Source organism: Aphelocoma coerulescens (assembly GCF_041296385.1).
Source record: "Aphelocoma coerulescens isolate FSJ_1873_10779 chromosome Z unlocalized genomic scaffold, UR_Acoe_1.0 ChrZ, whole genome shotgun sequence".
Lineage (NCBI taxonomy): Eukaryota > Metazoa > Chordata > Aves > Passeriformes > Corvidae > Aphelocoma > Aphelocoma coerulescens.
Window position 1 is genome coordinate 45,007,329 of NW_027184085.1, and position 15,074 is coordinate 45,022,402.

Sequence of the window (15,074 nt, forward strand, 5' to 3'; positions counted from 1 at the left end):
TTTGTTGTTCTTGTTTCTGTAGTTTGTTTCATCCTTCCACTTTCAACCAAAAAGTTCCAACAACTGTAAAGAAATTTTTATCAGTATGGTTGAAGTTTGCAAAACAGATGCCAAAGAAGAGGATCTGGTTTGGAAAATATAGGTTTAGTCAGATGGAAATCTGGGAGCAGCAAAATACGCCCCACAAAGAAAAATGAAGCCAGCATGTAGGGAAAGCATAATGTAGGATGTTTGCAGACAGCAACAACTGATTGACAAGAAATAGAGAGTTGACTCTTGGTAAGAGAAATATCTATCTGTGTGTTTGTGTCTGTGCATGCATATACATTTTTATTACTCATGTCAATAGGTAGGGAAGGATAAGTGCAAGGACTACTTGAAATGAATGCACTGTGTTAAACGTAACCCTCCAATGGTGCTGTTCTGTCCAGGCTGCACCACAGCATGTAAAGGTACAGACTTATATATCCATTAAATCCCAGATGAGTGTGCAACGCTCATGTCTGCTGAGCTGCTAAATATGCTTTGGGCTCTGGAGGAAAGCAGTTGTGCTCCAGTTCAGTGCGTTCACCAGTCCATTTTCAGCAGTAGGTAAAACTGGGAATTCTAACTGTGCAGAAGAATTCACATGTTCTGTGTGGGAAGCAGCTGCAAAACCCTGAAGCTGAATGACCTTGTGCTCTCTTTTAATATGTTGTCTGAACTTCAAAAACGGTCCATTTTAACATGCATTATTTTAAGAGTTCTCTTCCCTGAAAGACAGTACTCAGTGAACTTGAGCACACCCACTCCTCTTCTGTGCAAATGAGAAAACCTTGCATGAAAAGTTTAACCATTAATTATCTACCCACAATTATAACCTACACCTTCTCCTTTAATGGAAACCCAGGGGTAAGCGCAGCAACAATCTTTCAAGCCATGCAACAAGTCCACCTTACTTTAGCTTGGGTATCACTGTGCCCACCCACATATTCTCAGGAGTACTTGTTTCTCTCACTCTGCATCAGTCTAAGCATGGCCATAAGGCTGATGTGTAAGCCCTGGGCTTTTCACATGACAATACTGTGTGTTTTAGCAGACTCCTGCCATTAGAAAGCGCCTGTTGAGAGCACTGTATAAAATGGTGAAGCAGCTGGTAAGGGGCTCTTGTAGAAGAATGGGCTTCATAGGGAAGCTGTATGAAATGCTGGCATAAATATTCTGCACTATCATTTGGAATGGCAATGAAATGGGAATGTTATCACAAACTGTCACCATTTATTTATGGCTTGTGTACAACTGTGACAACAGGTAAACCTATCAAGATACAATGTCTGTTATGAGTCCAAGACCCGTAGTGCAGGGGAGGATAAATGTCAAATAATTATATGCAAGTACCTAAAGGAGATGCCCAGCCATTTCACAGACAGCTTGAGACTGCCCAGATCTGGAGAGCTAAGTGCATAGATTTGTTCTGGTCTTGCAAGGCAATGCACCTGCAGAGCTGCCCAACAGCTGAAGTTGTTGACATCTCTTCCTTTCTCCCTGCTGGTACCTTACCAGATGATGCCCAAACACTGGGAGAGCACAGAAAGGCTTTTACCAGCCTTTCAGAGCGCACTGCCAAGGCCATGCTAAGACAGCAGAGGTGTCTTTCATCCCCTCTACTGCTTCAGAGAAATGACAGTTACTGCTACTTCTTGATGGAGAAAACTGTGTAACCACGAAACAAAAATACTGCAAGTCCTGCACTGCAGAGAAGATATCTCTGAAGCACAACTCCTGCTCTAATGCACTAGCATTAAACATTTGCAAAACAACTAAAACAACTTAATAAATTATTAGATAGAACATTTCCAGTGGCTTTTCTGAATTTTATTCCTTCACTTTCTAAGTATCACTTAGTGGCCTGTTACTCTGCTCTACCCTGCAGTTCATGACTAAAATAGAAAGGCTGAAAAGCTATGGGGAAGATACTGATGGACAGCTCTGCAAATTGTTCCAGCTGAACCATAAAACTGTCAAACAAATGATACATGTTAGTTGTGATGGCCCCATGCCTCCCAGAAATAAAGTGAATCCTTAATGGAAGACTTTAGTAAGGAATTAAACATTAATTAGGGCTTATACGAGAGAGACATAAAAGGGATTAGAGACAAATCACAGGTTTGCTATAGCAATGGTAGAATGAAAGCATTTCTTTTTGAACTTTGGTTGATTGGTTATAAGCAATAAAGCTGAGAAGGCAGAGGAAAACATCTTTATTCCTTGTTTTGAAAGGGGTAGTGGCCCAATGCCCTTAGTTTTCTTTACTTGCCTCACAAGCACAGTGCAGTGAGAGTACTTATGTTCTCAGTTATTGACTGGAAAAGCTTCTAATGGGTTGACTCACAAACTCATGTGATAGCCACAGGAAGTCTAACACAGAAATTATGGCCATACTTGGTGTCAAAGTGGCAAAAGCTTTGTGAAGGAGATATATTTTTAACTGAGTACATCTGGGTTGACTTGTTTAGACAAAATGAGCCAATGTAAGCTTTCCAGAGGACTCAGAGAGTGGCCATTCTGATTTTTCTAGAGGACTCTTTGATTTGTTATTATTTTTGCCTCTGTCTCTCTACAGCCCACACAAAACATCAGTTGCAATCCATGTCCTGTGGAACAAACAAGTAAGGATGTGTTCATCTTGTGCTTCTCCATTTTGGGGGGCAGGCTTCCAAACATGTATTTATTAATTGTTGACTGGCATCTACCCTGGACTTAAAGTTGCATCCATGAGTCATCTTTCGTATTAGCAGAACCAGCATCACAAATTTCCAAAACTTGATTTCATTCCAAATACAGAGGATTTTAATTGTAATTCACACAAAAAAAAAAAAAAAGAAAAAAAAAAAGAAAAAGAAAAAAAAGTCTTCTGGATTCTGTTTACTGAACATTATGGGGAATGATAAGTTAAGTGATAATTAAAAACAGATATATAAATAATAAATATTCCCATCTGGTTCAGCTGCAAAATAAAAGCTGGCATGCATGCCTTGTAGCATTTGGGAGTACCTGGAAACTGTAACCACAATTCAAGAATTTGCTCATGACCAGCTACCAGTGGCTGATCACAGCCACTTGTTTAGTAGCATGAAGTGCAGTTCAGTGCTGAGAAAGATCCACTGGTTAATGTTCTTCACATGGTAGCACACAGCACTACCACTGCTGAACTAGAGAATTTGAAAGTTTCCCTTCTGGTTCTCAGCTGATCTTTGAGAAGCCATGGGGTCAGGAGAGGTACCTGAAGACTGGAAGACAGCAAATGTCACCCCAGTCTCAAAGAGAGCAAGAAGAAGGACCCAGGGAACTACTGGCCAGTCAGCCTTACCTCAGTCGCTGGAAAGGTGATGGAGCACCTCATTCTGGAGACTATCTCAATCCACATGGATGACAAGAAGGTATAAGGAGTAGTCAGCCATGTCTCACTAAAGGGAAATCATGCTTGGCCAACCTGACTTCCTACAACGAAACAAAGACCTGGATGAATGAGGGAGGAGCAGTTGATGTCTATGCTGACTTCTTTTTAAATGAGCTTGGCAGAGCAAGCTGTGGAAATCAACTCCCCACACCGTGTCCACCCTGTGTACTGATGCCAGTTCTAGGAGCAAAAACGGTACCAAAGACTTTTGAGGTTTGAGGGATAAATCTATTCTTTCCTCCATGCTCAGCCTCCCTTCCTCAAAGCAAGAGGTGGAATATGCTCCGGCAAGAGGTAAATATATGCAAATCCTAATTCCACCAAAGGACCTAAAGGAGTTGTAAGAGAAATTATTATGTGGGGTGCCACACAAATACATGGTAATTTTCACCCTGAGGAGCTGATGCAGCCAAAGAGGGAACTGAGGAGATAAGGTGGCTTGTTAGAATGATGCAAGGCAGTGCGTCATCCTCATAGTCCTGCCCCTCTTCTAGCTGTCTCCAGTCATAAGAGATGTGACTGCCATGTAACATCAATGCCATTCTCTCTGGTAGCTCTGCAACACTCTTCCTACATTCTAAAATAAATTTTGCTATAGGCAAAAGGGAATACAGATTATATGTGGGGCTCAGAATTTACTGTTAGTCTAATTAGGGTCTCCACAGTCTAACTAAAATACAGGAGATCACTATCTTTGGTTCAGTTACAGTAGAATTAACATTCTGAAAATAAGAGTGAGACTAATACACATTAAATTTCTACTATCTATCCCTTTTCTCTGTCCTTAAGTTTAGCCTGCAGTCGTCCTTCTGAGTCCTAAGACTCAGGGAGGACATAAGCTCTCCCCAAGCAGGAAGTGGGTATCACATTGAGTCCTAGGCATGCCAATTTCTTCATCAAATGTAGGCTCTTGGTCATTGCAGTGTGGTTGCCTGAGCCCCATTTGGGGCTATTTTGGATGTTTTCTTAATAAAATCTGCTTTGCTTCCATCAGTTCCCATCTAAACTTTGACACTCAGACGTAGGGTTTCTCTTTGCTCGGGGCCAGTGGAGTAAATCCAGAACTTTAGAACTGGAAGTAAAATCTTTCAGATTTATTTCCCTCCCAAGTTAAGTGCAGATGGAATACATACTAGCCTCAGGCCAAACATCCCAATCCTCCTGAAGTGGAGGAACTGGTACTTAACCCAGTATAAGAAGAACACTGCATCTTTACAGTAGTCCTTTCTATCTATGAGAATTAAGTATTATCACTGTTTGCCACAGAACCTTCCCCCTTTAGTCCAGGAGCCCCATTTCAGAGGGGCTTCAACCACTACCCAAGCTATTTTGCACAAGTGCTGATCTCAGCACTGCCTACATCTGGCCACAGACCTTTGATCTAGACTGATTCATAGACTGAGTTCCCAGTTTGGGAAGGAACCCAGAGTGCCGAGAATATTTCTCTGCCTGTTTTGAAGGGTTTTTACCCCCCTGAACAACACTGTTTTAACCTCCAACCTTGGAAAAAATTACCAACGATCAGACAAGAACTAGAAAATACAATGGTGTGACTTAGGTGATAGACTACTATGTAAGATTGTCACAGGGTGAAAAATTTAGAGGTTTTAGGCTTCTCTCTGTAGTAAATAGATAAGAGCAAAACCCATCAAAATGGAGGATTGTTGTTGTTCTCCAAACCTTCTTCTTCTTCTACTACTCCATATTCTGCAGTAAAAGTAATTTGGGATGATTGGACAAAGAATTCTGCAGTTCCTGGCCGTGTTACTGAATAATTGATAGGAAAGTGAGAATAATATACATTTTTAGTAACCATTGGTTAAATTATCTTTAAAAGGCTGTGTAAATCTTGATAGTTAGGCTTTTCTCCTGCATTCTCTGCTCTGTGTTATGCCTGGGTCACGCTAGTGACTCTGTTTCTCTGATAAGACTTAATAAACAACTATCTGGCAGTAGTGAATCTCCAGGAAAAATCTCCATTTGCCTCTCATGCTAACTCCTGGCAGAAACTTTAAAACCCTCTCCCATCAGGAGAGATTTGATTTACAGCACGGTTCAGTGTCAGCCCCAGAGTTGTCTTGTCACGATACTTGCCTGGTCCAAATTTAATGACCTGGACTCTAGGCTGACCACATTTGTCCCTCAGCAGCTGCCTTGCTCCTCGGTTCAGAAGCAGTGGATAAGGCTGGTGATGAGGCTGCCAGCCTCCTCAGGGATAAGCTGGCCCTTTGCTGCGGCCTGTCACATTTTACCCTGGATGCTATTCACTGAGCTAAGATGAAAAATTGTAGGCAGCAGTCACACAAGTATCAAACAGCCCTTACCACAGCTACAACCATCTTGGGCCAAGACAAGCCCTGAGACAACACACTGTCAGGCTGATGTGAAGCCCTCGGCCTAACAGTCATAATGACAGAATTAGATTTACCAGGTTACATCTGAAGACAAAAATAGTTGTACAGGGCTGAACTGCAGCAAAACAACCCTCTTGAGTCATGTTCAATCATGGTGGAATAGAAGGTGACATCTGGGTGATAAGGTCCATGTCTCTGGAAAAATGAGAGAGCATTTAAGACATAACCCTAGGCTATATGCATTGGATGAAATATAGTGAGGTAACACAAATGCAGGGAGATGCCAAATCCTGGCCAGTTTTGGGATACTAGAGATATGCACATGGATGGTATCTAGAATTTCAAGCATTCACATAATACTTGTTAAATCTGTTGTATTCAGCAGAGGTGATAACAAGACTAACAAGATAACAAGAGGTGATTAGGAAATCACCTCTTAGGTAAACAAAGTAATGACGAGGAAAGCACTGTAAAGGGCTGAGAAGTATTTTCATCCCTGAGTCTATTTGCATCTACCCAGACTAGGTTGTATACCAGCAGTTGATCTCCTCAGGGCACAGAACACCTCCACCTTAGCTATGAAGTCTAGAAAGTGCACTGGAAAAGCCAAGAAACACTTCTCAACTTGTCAGAATTGGTGGGAGTTGGAAAAACAATTATGGCATCACACCAGGAAAGAAGCAGAAACAAAAAAATCTGAAGCCCTTGGGAGGAAACAGCACATCCTACCCTACACAGCAGACAAATGCACCCTGTTCTCTCCTATACAACTGATCAACCCTAGATAATTCCATGCAACTCTAGGATGATATATCACAGGCACCTTCAAGCTTTCAAGCTCCCTGAGGAGTGCACCCATGTTCCTGCATCATGTGCCACTTCTGTCTGGCACGGATCACTGCAAGAAAATCAAGTCCAGCACAGGAAATCACCACCAGGGAGCAGGTATTATGTCTGTCTGCAACCTACACAGCTATGGTAGAAACATAGTGCTAGAGGTACTGCAGGTCTTAAGGCAGCATAGCACTGTCCCACTGAGGGAAAAGGCAACAGATAGCTGCAGGCCACATTCAGTTCAACTACTCATCCCAAAGGCTGGAAATAAATTGAGGAAGAAGGAAATCTGGGGGCTCACAAAGCCCACCCGATCATGGCTAAAAGCTGCAACATTGTCATAAGCTGAGCTTTAAAAACAAGCCCTCCGTAGGAATAGCAAGACTAAGATCCATGCTCTGTGGCTGGTAAGACTCCTGATATGTGATACGTATGTCTGATACCTTTAGTATGTTGCAGAGACATTATAAGTGCAGTGGCAATGTGGTGATTGAGATGGGTGTATAGAACTACTAGACTTCTGCGAGAAACAGGATCACTTCAGAGTTAGATTTTACAAGGCTGACCATGCTATGGAAGCAATGGAGATGCACGAATTGGAGCACAGTTTCATACTATGCCTTCTCCAGCCTACCAGCAGGCAGTTCAGTCAGGGCCGGTCTCATTCTCTCCTGCCTCTGTCCTTGTGCTTCTTCTGTTGTGGACTACCAGGCTACACAGTGTCACGTCTCTGCAGCTTACCTGTGCACAAGAAAATAAACTGAAATAAAAAAGGACATGCTTTCCAGGCAGTCAACTGGATGAATTATCCTCCTTTCAGTTTCCTTGCTGTTGGACCTGACACATGGGAAACAGCAGCAACAAGCAAGCAGTGGCAGGGAAGAAGAGCAAGACAGAAGTCCTGGTTAGAATGGATTAGATGTAACATGAAAATTGAGACTGTTCAGCTGAGTCCATCTGCCCAAAGACCAGCTACTACCATGTGGGAATGTGAAGTTATCCAAGAAGCAAAGGCTGTCATAAACCCTGGAATGCCTCACCAGTAGTTAGTTATTTACAACAGTAGTTAGTTACTACAAAAATATCCAGATAACTCCAGATGATTTTCCAGGCTTCAAGTTCCATATGCTACAGCAAAAGTCTTGTTCCTGCCATGTGGCATGAGATGGCTGTGTGACAAAGCCATCTTGGCATTTCCAGGGATGCTCTTTGAAGCCGAGTTTATAATTCAATTAAGTGCTAAATGAGCTGGAGGCATCTGAACAGAAAACCACACACACACACACACACACTCACTCGCCCAGATACCTACCCCCCCTGCCCCCCGCCAACATGTACACCCACATTTCCTGTGCATTGTGAAGTTACCTCTTCACAGAGAAAGAAAACGCAGCAGAAAATTACCAGCTCCCTGACATGTCTGAAGGAGCTTGGAACGTCCGTGTTCTCAAAACATCTACAGGGATGCTGCAGGGAGAGCTGCTGGGACTAAATGCTTTAAACAGTCTTTCTCAGAGGGGTGATTCAGCTCAGGAGTAACAGGTTTTACATCTCTCATCTGCCCAGTTTGAGACATTGAAGGATTTTAAACTGGCCAGACAGCTGGGAAGAGTCAGCCTCCATATACTGGAAAGGGCCAGTGAAAAGTGCTGCTCTCCATTCCCCATGCCCATGTGCCTCCCCACAAACGCCTCAGGATAGGAAGAGCTCTCACTCAAGTCTTTGCAGGGAGATGGAAGGAGGCTGTGTTAAAATCCCCAGTGTACTTTGGGTGGGAGTGTCAGCTGTGAGAAACCTCCCCGGTAAAATGCTACACAGAAAAACTGCTGCTGGACACTTCCCAGCCCTTGGAGGAGCAGAAGGTCAAAGGCAAAAGGGGAATGTCCCCTTGACCAGGGTCTTTATCACAGCTCTGCCTGACTGTCTTTAGAACCATACTCATAGAAACCTAAGCATATGTGTTTAGCTCTGGATCATACTTTTAATCATGGCAAACTGCATACTGGATGTAATCTGAGGTAATCCTGGCATTTGTGCTGCCCCTGGAAGAAGAGACTTGGAAGAATTGCAGAACAGACCACTGAGTTTCACCAGTGTAGCCTGGCATTTGACCTGAAAATGCTGCTGGAACATGTTGAACCAGTTGACTACCTCGATTGGGAAAAAGCAAGCAATATGCTCTCAGCTGCTCTCCCTGCAGCAGCCCTGAGATGTTTTGGGAACAGAGGTGTATTTGGCTCCTTCACAGGGTGCAGGTAACTCTGCTGGATTTTCTTTCTCTGGCAGAAGGCACCAGAGCAGCTGTGGTGAGCAGAGAAGATTTCCTGAGGGCAATTGCAGTTCTTCTAATAAGTTTGAAAAATCTTGTTAGCTGTTTTGTTAGACATGGAGGAGAAACCTGTGGGTGATAGAGCCTTTTGTCGAGTCTCTAATCTAGCAGGGGTTTTGACTTCTGTCTCCCAAGTTCAGGCCTGATGTTGCTGGTGTGCTACATGTAGCACTTGCCCATGCCTTGGGATAAATTGCAGAAAAAAAGGGGGATGCTCTGCTTAGGTCCTACCCCAATCTCTTGGAAATGCTCTGGAGGTCATGTTCTTGTCAGACTTCCAGGGAAGAGACTTGCCTGGAGCTCTGAGACTTCTCTAAAATGTCGACAGAGCACCATCTATCCATGGCTCTGCAGTGTTTCAGGACTTTCTACAACATGTCTGAGGACAGCCAAATTTCCTGGCCAAAAAGAGCATTGGTCTGACACCTTGTTTTCCAGATGGGACTTTGAAACCAGCCAAGCTGAATGCATCCGTTCTGTTTCAGCAGTCTCTGAGGAAACGTCAGATTGGTCTCCAAGGCTCAAGTCTTGGTCTTTCGGATGTCAATAGGAATGGTCTGTGGTAGAACCCATGGGGTTCAGGGGGTTTCTCCCCTGCAAAGAACTTCTTGCTGAAATTTGTGGGTAAGTCTTTGATCGGGGACTGAGCTGTTGGCTCCTCTGCAAGGGATAGCTTCCATGTCCATCACAGCTGGGTGTTGGAGCTGCTGGCATCTTATGCTGGCCCCATAACGAACCCTCCCCACTTAAAGATAGTGAGGTCCAGGGTTGGTGTTAATGAGCAAAAAATCAATGTACGGCGTTTGGTTGTTGGGTGTTCATCTCCTCCAATCTATCCCTCTGGAGGGGAAGCTAACAAAAGAGCCAATTTGAGTGGGTGCAAGGTCTTTCTCTCATGGATCACCCTTTCCATCTGGCAAAATGCTATCAGCCCTCACTGAAGCCCATGCAGCAGCACTCACCTGTGTTGTTCCAGCTCAGGGTGCAGCTAGCAGCACAGAACTGGATTCCCTGCCTGGAGGGCTTGACAAGACTCCTGAAGGCACAATAATAGGTAAACGAAAATGATCCTGAGGACCAGAGTCCCACCCCGTGGAAAACTGGCTCCTCAGGTACACATGGTAACAAACAAGCATTTAGAGAATCAAGCTACAGGCTGGTTGTGATAAAGCACATATAACACTTTTCACAGAAACATGGAATCATAGAATGTTAAGAGCTGGAAGGGACTTTCAGGATCACCTAGTCCCAACATCCCCTTGCCATGGGCAGAGACACCTCCCACTAGACCCGGTTAATCAAGACGTTATCCAACCTGGCTTTGAACAGTGCCAGGCTGGGGCATCCACAACCTCCCTGGGCAACCTGTTCCAGTGTCTCACCACCTTCACAGTAAAGAATTTATTCCCAATAACTAAGCTACACTTCCCCTCTTTCAGTTCGTACCCGTTATTCTCTAGGATTGAACAACCCCGACTTTCAAAGGCTATATTTGTAGGAGAGGTTCTTCAGTCCCCTTATAAACTTCACTTTTCTGGACTTGCTCCAACAGGTCCACGTCCTTCCTGTAGTGGATCCCAGAGCCGGATGCAGCACTCCAGGTGGGGTTTCACCAGAGCGGAGCAGAGGGGCAGAATCCCCTCCCTCCCCTGCTGCCCACGCTGCTTTAGAGGCAGGCCAGGATGCGGCTGGCTTTATGGGCTGAGAGCGCACACTCCTCTTTGCCATACTGAGATCAATAAATTGGTGTACACGTAGTCAGCGGACACAACTCCCACCCTGCCCCTACGCTTTTCCGGGGAAGGAGGGCGGTTCCGCCCCCGTCACAGCGGCTTTCCCGCGGGCCTGGCACAGGGAGCGCGGGCGTGGCGGTGCGCACCGCCCCCGTGTGGGGCGCGGGAGAGGCGCAGCCGCCGCCGCCCGCCCCGCGGCACGGCCGGGGGAGAGTCCCGGGAACCGGCGGCGCTGGGACAGCGGCCACAGCGCTGCGAGGTCGTGAGCAGAGCGACGGGCAAGAGGCCGCCGGGCCCCGGGGCTCCGGGGGCGGGCGCCTCTCGGCCCCTGGGCGTGCCCTGGCGCGTCGGCAGCGGGCGGTGGTGGGGCCCCGCTCCCCGGCCCGCGGCCCTCGCGGCGCCATGGGGCTGCTGCTGTGGCTGCTGCTGGTGCCGCTGGGCGCGGGCTCCGCGGCGTACGAGGTGTACGTGGATGCCCGGCGAGCCGAGCGGCCCCTGCAGCACTTCTGGAGGAGCACTGGCTTTTGGTAAGCGCGCACCGCCCGGCTCCGGGCCCCGAGCCGCTGGGCAGAGGCTCTTCAGCCCTCGCCTCGGCTGCATCCCGCCCTCTCGATCCCGAGGGCGTGCGGACGCTGCCTTTTAGGAGCAACCGAGGCTCTCCCGGGCTTGCTGCTGTGGGATCAGAGGGCCCTTGCGCCACTTGCCGCTTAGCCTGCTGCTGGACCAGCTCCACCAGTGTAGGGCGGGATGTGGGATGTGGCCAGTTAACATGAACTGGCCAAAAGAGGGGCCTAGTCGACATTCCTTCCATTTCTGACTTGCTTCCTTGCCCCCTCGAACATGTAAAGTCCTTCCCCAGCACGGTACATATGTTATATTGAGAACTCATTTCCCTTTACTTTTCAGTATTTCCATTGCCAAGGCCCCTAAAGGGCCCCAGTCAAAACTTCTGGTATTTCTAGTACTACCAGACAAAAGACTGGTAGTTCTAGGAGTTTGTTCTTCTTGACAGACATTTTCCAGATGCACCACCTTTCCGATGCAGCCAGAGGGTCAGGCTGACCTAAGTTAGAGGGAAGGCTGTGACCATGCAGAAATCCCAGCTTCACCACTCTGTATACTGGTTGTGTTTTGCTTCTTGGAGAAAGCCTGGTCTTGCTCAGCTAACTGGGATTGGAACAGCCTTCAAGTTTTGTGAGACTACTAAAGGCTTCTAGCAGGCATGAAAGCAAGTGATGGTATATGCTATGGTTGTATCTTACTCTAAAGTGATTATAATCTCCTTCATTTAGGCATACAGTGGGTTAAATAACAGTTATATGGAAAAGAGTTGCAATAGCGGTTGAATCAGAATGTGCTTTGGAAAAAGGAATTTGTGCACTTCTTTTGTATAATGCATAAGAGTCCCCTAAGACAAAACTTGCAAGATTTTCTTTAGTTTTCCATGGGGGGGAAAACAGAACAGGACCTAAAATACATTGTGATGAAAAGAAATGTTTGGGCTTTCAGTTTTTTTTTATTTTGTTGTTTCAATTTTTTGTTTTAAATTTTGATTGCAATATTAGGAAACATTAATGAAAATCTGCCTTTAAAATAGTATGTTTAGCCCATTTAAACTGCAACCCGTGAAACACCCATGGTTTTAGTTGTGCCAAAACTTTGGAGAGCTGCAAATGTGAAAGACGTGTGAAGGAAAGACAGAGGAGCAGTGGCAGAGGCTATCCATGGGTCAGCAGTTACTCTTTTATAACACCTGGCTAACACTGGTATTTGTGAAAATCCCTTGAAAGCTCATGCAGTGGCACAACTTGAGTTCCAGCTGCTAAAACTTCTTTTCTGGGCAAGTGCACAGCTGTGGATCAGCAGCTGAGAAAGCCTGGGAGCAAGGCTTGAAGTTCTCTTGGATGGGCACTTGGCACTCAGAATAGGAAAGGACAGATACTGATAGCACCACTTATAAAACCCACTGTTCCGTCATCTTTCTTTTGTATCTCATAGTTTCTGCAAGATTTCTCTCTAACAGAGTGTGAATTTCATAGTGTTTATTCAACATGGACTAAGCAAAAATAAGTGTCTTTGCCACTGTTGAATGGAAACCAGTTTGAATTTCAGAGTAGTAGTAAAGCACTCCATCAGAATCTGATTGTTAACGTTGTCCGTATTCACTGGAACATTTAAAAATACCCAGATGGCTGATACATTTTTAGTTAAGAGTGAAGCTGGTAATTTCTCAGTATCACTTGTGTGATTTGAAGCTATCTTATGGAGATGGTTTTTAAGTGCTTTGTATGCTGGCAAAATTGCAGCATTATAAGTGGATGTGGTTTGTGTGAAGACTTGAACTTTCAGATAAGGATGCAGGAGATGGGATAATAGATAGGCAGTATCTCAGTTGTGTCAAGTTCTTGTCCCGGTGGGGCCAGGCTTTTCTCCCTTTGTGCACGGATGGTTGTATAGTAGCAGGTTAAATCCATAGAGCCCTGGGTGGTGGGATGATTATGTGGATGGGTACATATTAGGCAAGGATGTCATAAATGTCTCTTCCCAGCAGAGTTACAGTCAGCACAAGTCTGGTCAACATCATAGGAGACAGGCTACAAGGCACAGACTAGAACAATACGTATATAGTGTGCCATCAGAGCACAAGTCATCTCTTGTTGCAGTGTGAAGACGTGGATATATTTTACCAAGCCTGAGGGACAGTATTGTTTTATCCTTGTAACACAAATACTTTATCGTTCAAAATGTGCACCATACGGGGAGGCTTAATCAAAGTCCCTGAGGATGCCCAAACCCAGTGAACCGTGCAGCATTCTAAGTTTCTGACTTGTGAAGGGTGGGGTTGAGATCTCCATCTTGCAGTATTTATCTGTGGAGATAAGAACAACAGAAGTTTGCCACAGTGTAATGTTAATTTCAGTGGAATAAGTAGACATCAAAGTCAAGTTGATGTGATTGTTGCTGTATAGCCATGAACCTGTAAAACTGCTTGCAGAATCAAGCATAGAAACCTCAAACTGCACACTCCTATGCTTTCTTATGCTTAAGGGTTAGCTAAACATGGCTGAAGAGTGTGAAGGCTCTGAGCATCTAATTCTGCTTCTAACAAGTGTAGTAGCATCCACAGCAGAGAAAGAATTGATGTCATTGCATGAACTTCAGCAGGAAAGTCAAGCCCATATTTTCCTTATGTCAGCAAGTCTGACTTCGACTGAAAAGCCTAAAACAGTGAGCTCCTTTATGATTAGTTACTCAGAGACAAGGCGACTGTCACTATATGGTTTCCTCTGGCCACTGTTGCCTGAGATTGCTGTTTGTGCAGCAGTGACTGCTGGCAAGGTTTTCCTTTGAGCATGGCACTGAGATGCACCCAGGTGATATTCTACTTTGCCAAGCAACATGTATAGCCAGCTGGCCCCAAATAACCTGCAGCTCCATTTTGCTTTCATCTCATGTTAGGCAGTGCTGCTCATGCCGTGTAGGAACGTGCAGGTGGTGTAGGGATGTAGCATAGGAATCTTTGCATGCCCAATGGAGCTGTTATTTAATATTGCAATGTGTTTCTTTTCTGTCCATCTTTTCCTGAAGCCCTCCTTTACCTCACAGCCGTGCTGACCTTTTTGACCTGAGCAAAGACCAAGAGCTGAACCTCGCCTACATTTCTTCTGTTCCACATGGCGGCATTGAACAAGTTCGGATTCATTGGTTACTGGAATTAGTTGCTCTTAGGTAAGCAAACACCTCAAGTCAAAGTCTAGGAAAATGTGACACATTAAAGGGTCCAACAGGTGCTCACTTTGATGTTTATCTTAGCCTAGTTGCAAGCTGGGCATGTCTTTGCTTCCATGGAAGTCAGCTAAGTTCCAGCAGATGGGGATTATTCTGGAGCTTTATGAGATGAAGAAAGACATAGTTTCTGCTGGGAAGCTGAGGGACTAAAAAGATGGCTTACTTTTTAGTCCTTTAATTCAGGAGATGGGAAACAGCAAAAAAGTCCAACAAAGGTTGATACAAGCCTGACTTACTGAGAGGTCCAAATTAAAGGTGCCACTAATCCTTCTGCCGGTCATAGGAGTTACTTTTTGCATCCTGAACCCCCCTGTGCACTGCATCAATTGACAGGTCGTGAGAACTAAAACAGGGTGAATTCAGGTAGTACCAGTTAATATCCTGTTCCAAAAGGTTTCATATACAAAATGGCATTTTTGGGGAAATATATGTCAGACTTTAGGAGGACACATGGAATTCATCGCCTTTCAAGTCCCTTTTAACTCAGTTTGAAAACACTCATATCAAGATGCCCAGTGGGAATAGCCAAATAGCCAGATGCCTAGAGCGGGAGCAATTGGTCTATGAGGAAAGACAAACCATAAAAACCCCATGAA

General features: G+C 45.1%; 1 protein-coding gene across 1 annotated transcript in view; it reads left to right on the forward strand.

Annotated features, from left to right (window-relative positions):
* The first annotated feature begins 10,823 nt into the window (after window positions 1-10,823).
* Window positions 10,824-15,074, forward strand: part of IDUA (alpha-L-iduronidase) — a 46,626-nt gene continuing 42,375 nt past the window's right edge. The window contains exons 1-2 of the mRNA XM_069002555.1: window positions 10,824-11,216; window positions 14,278-14,418. Coding sequence (XP_068858656.1) covers window positions 11,092-11,216; window positions 14,278-14,418 — 266 coding nt within the window. The 5' untranslated portion in view covers window positions 10,824-11,091. The remainder of the gene's footprint in view (window positions 11,217-14,277; window positions 14,419-15,074) is intronic.